At 67.8% G+C, this 323-nt stretch overlaps 1 protein-coding gene across 1 annotated transcript in view; it reads right to left on the reverse strand.

Moving 5' to 3' along the window:
• Window positions 1-323, reverse strand: part of RASSF7 (Ras association (RalGDS/AF-6) domain family (N-terminal) member 7) — a gene marked incomplete at its 3' end in the record, with an annotated part of 3,638 nt that overhangs the window by 2,629 nt on the left and 686 nt on the right. Inside the window, 2 exon segments of the mRNA XM_010074617.1 lie at window positions 12-118; window positions 121-320. Of these exon segments, the coding sequence (XP_010072919.1) occupies window positions 12-118; window positions 121-320 (307 nt within the window).

Raw genomic sequence — 323 nt, forward strand, 5'->3', positions numbered from 1 at the left:
CCGCCCTCCACGTCCATCCCTTCCCGCACGTGGTGCCTCCAGCGGCTCATGGCAAACGGGTCGCTGGAGCCTGCAGGGCCCAAGTTGAAGGTCATGGATTTTTTTGGCTCCCGGGAGCATCTGTGCCAATGGGCCTGGGCTTGATGGGCAAGCTGGCCCGGATAAACGTCCTCTCGGGGGCTTGGGGAGTGCCCTCCGAGGAGGGCCGCTCGGCCACGCTGGGGCCCGTGCGCCGCAGGACGAACTGCACGTCGCTGGCATACTGCCCGCACTTGGCCAGCGACTCCAAGGGACACTCCAGTGGCAGCCGCGGGCGCCTCCTC

Source organism: Pterocles gutturalis, unplaced genomic scaffold (genome assembly GCF_000699245.1).
Source record: "Pterocles gutturalis isolate BGI_N339 unplaced genomic scaffold, ASM69924v1 scaffold30087, whole genome shotgun sequence".
Lineage (NCBI taxonomy): Eukaryota > Metazoa > Chordata > Aves > Pterocliformes > Pteroclidae > Pterocles > Pterocles gutturalis.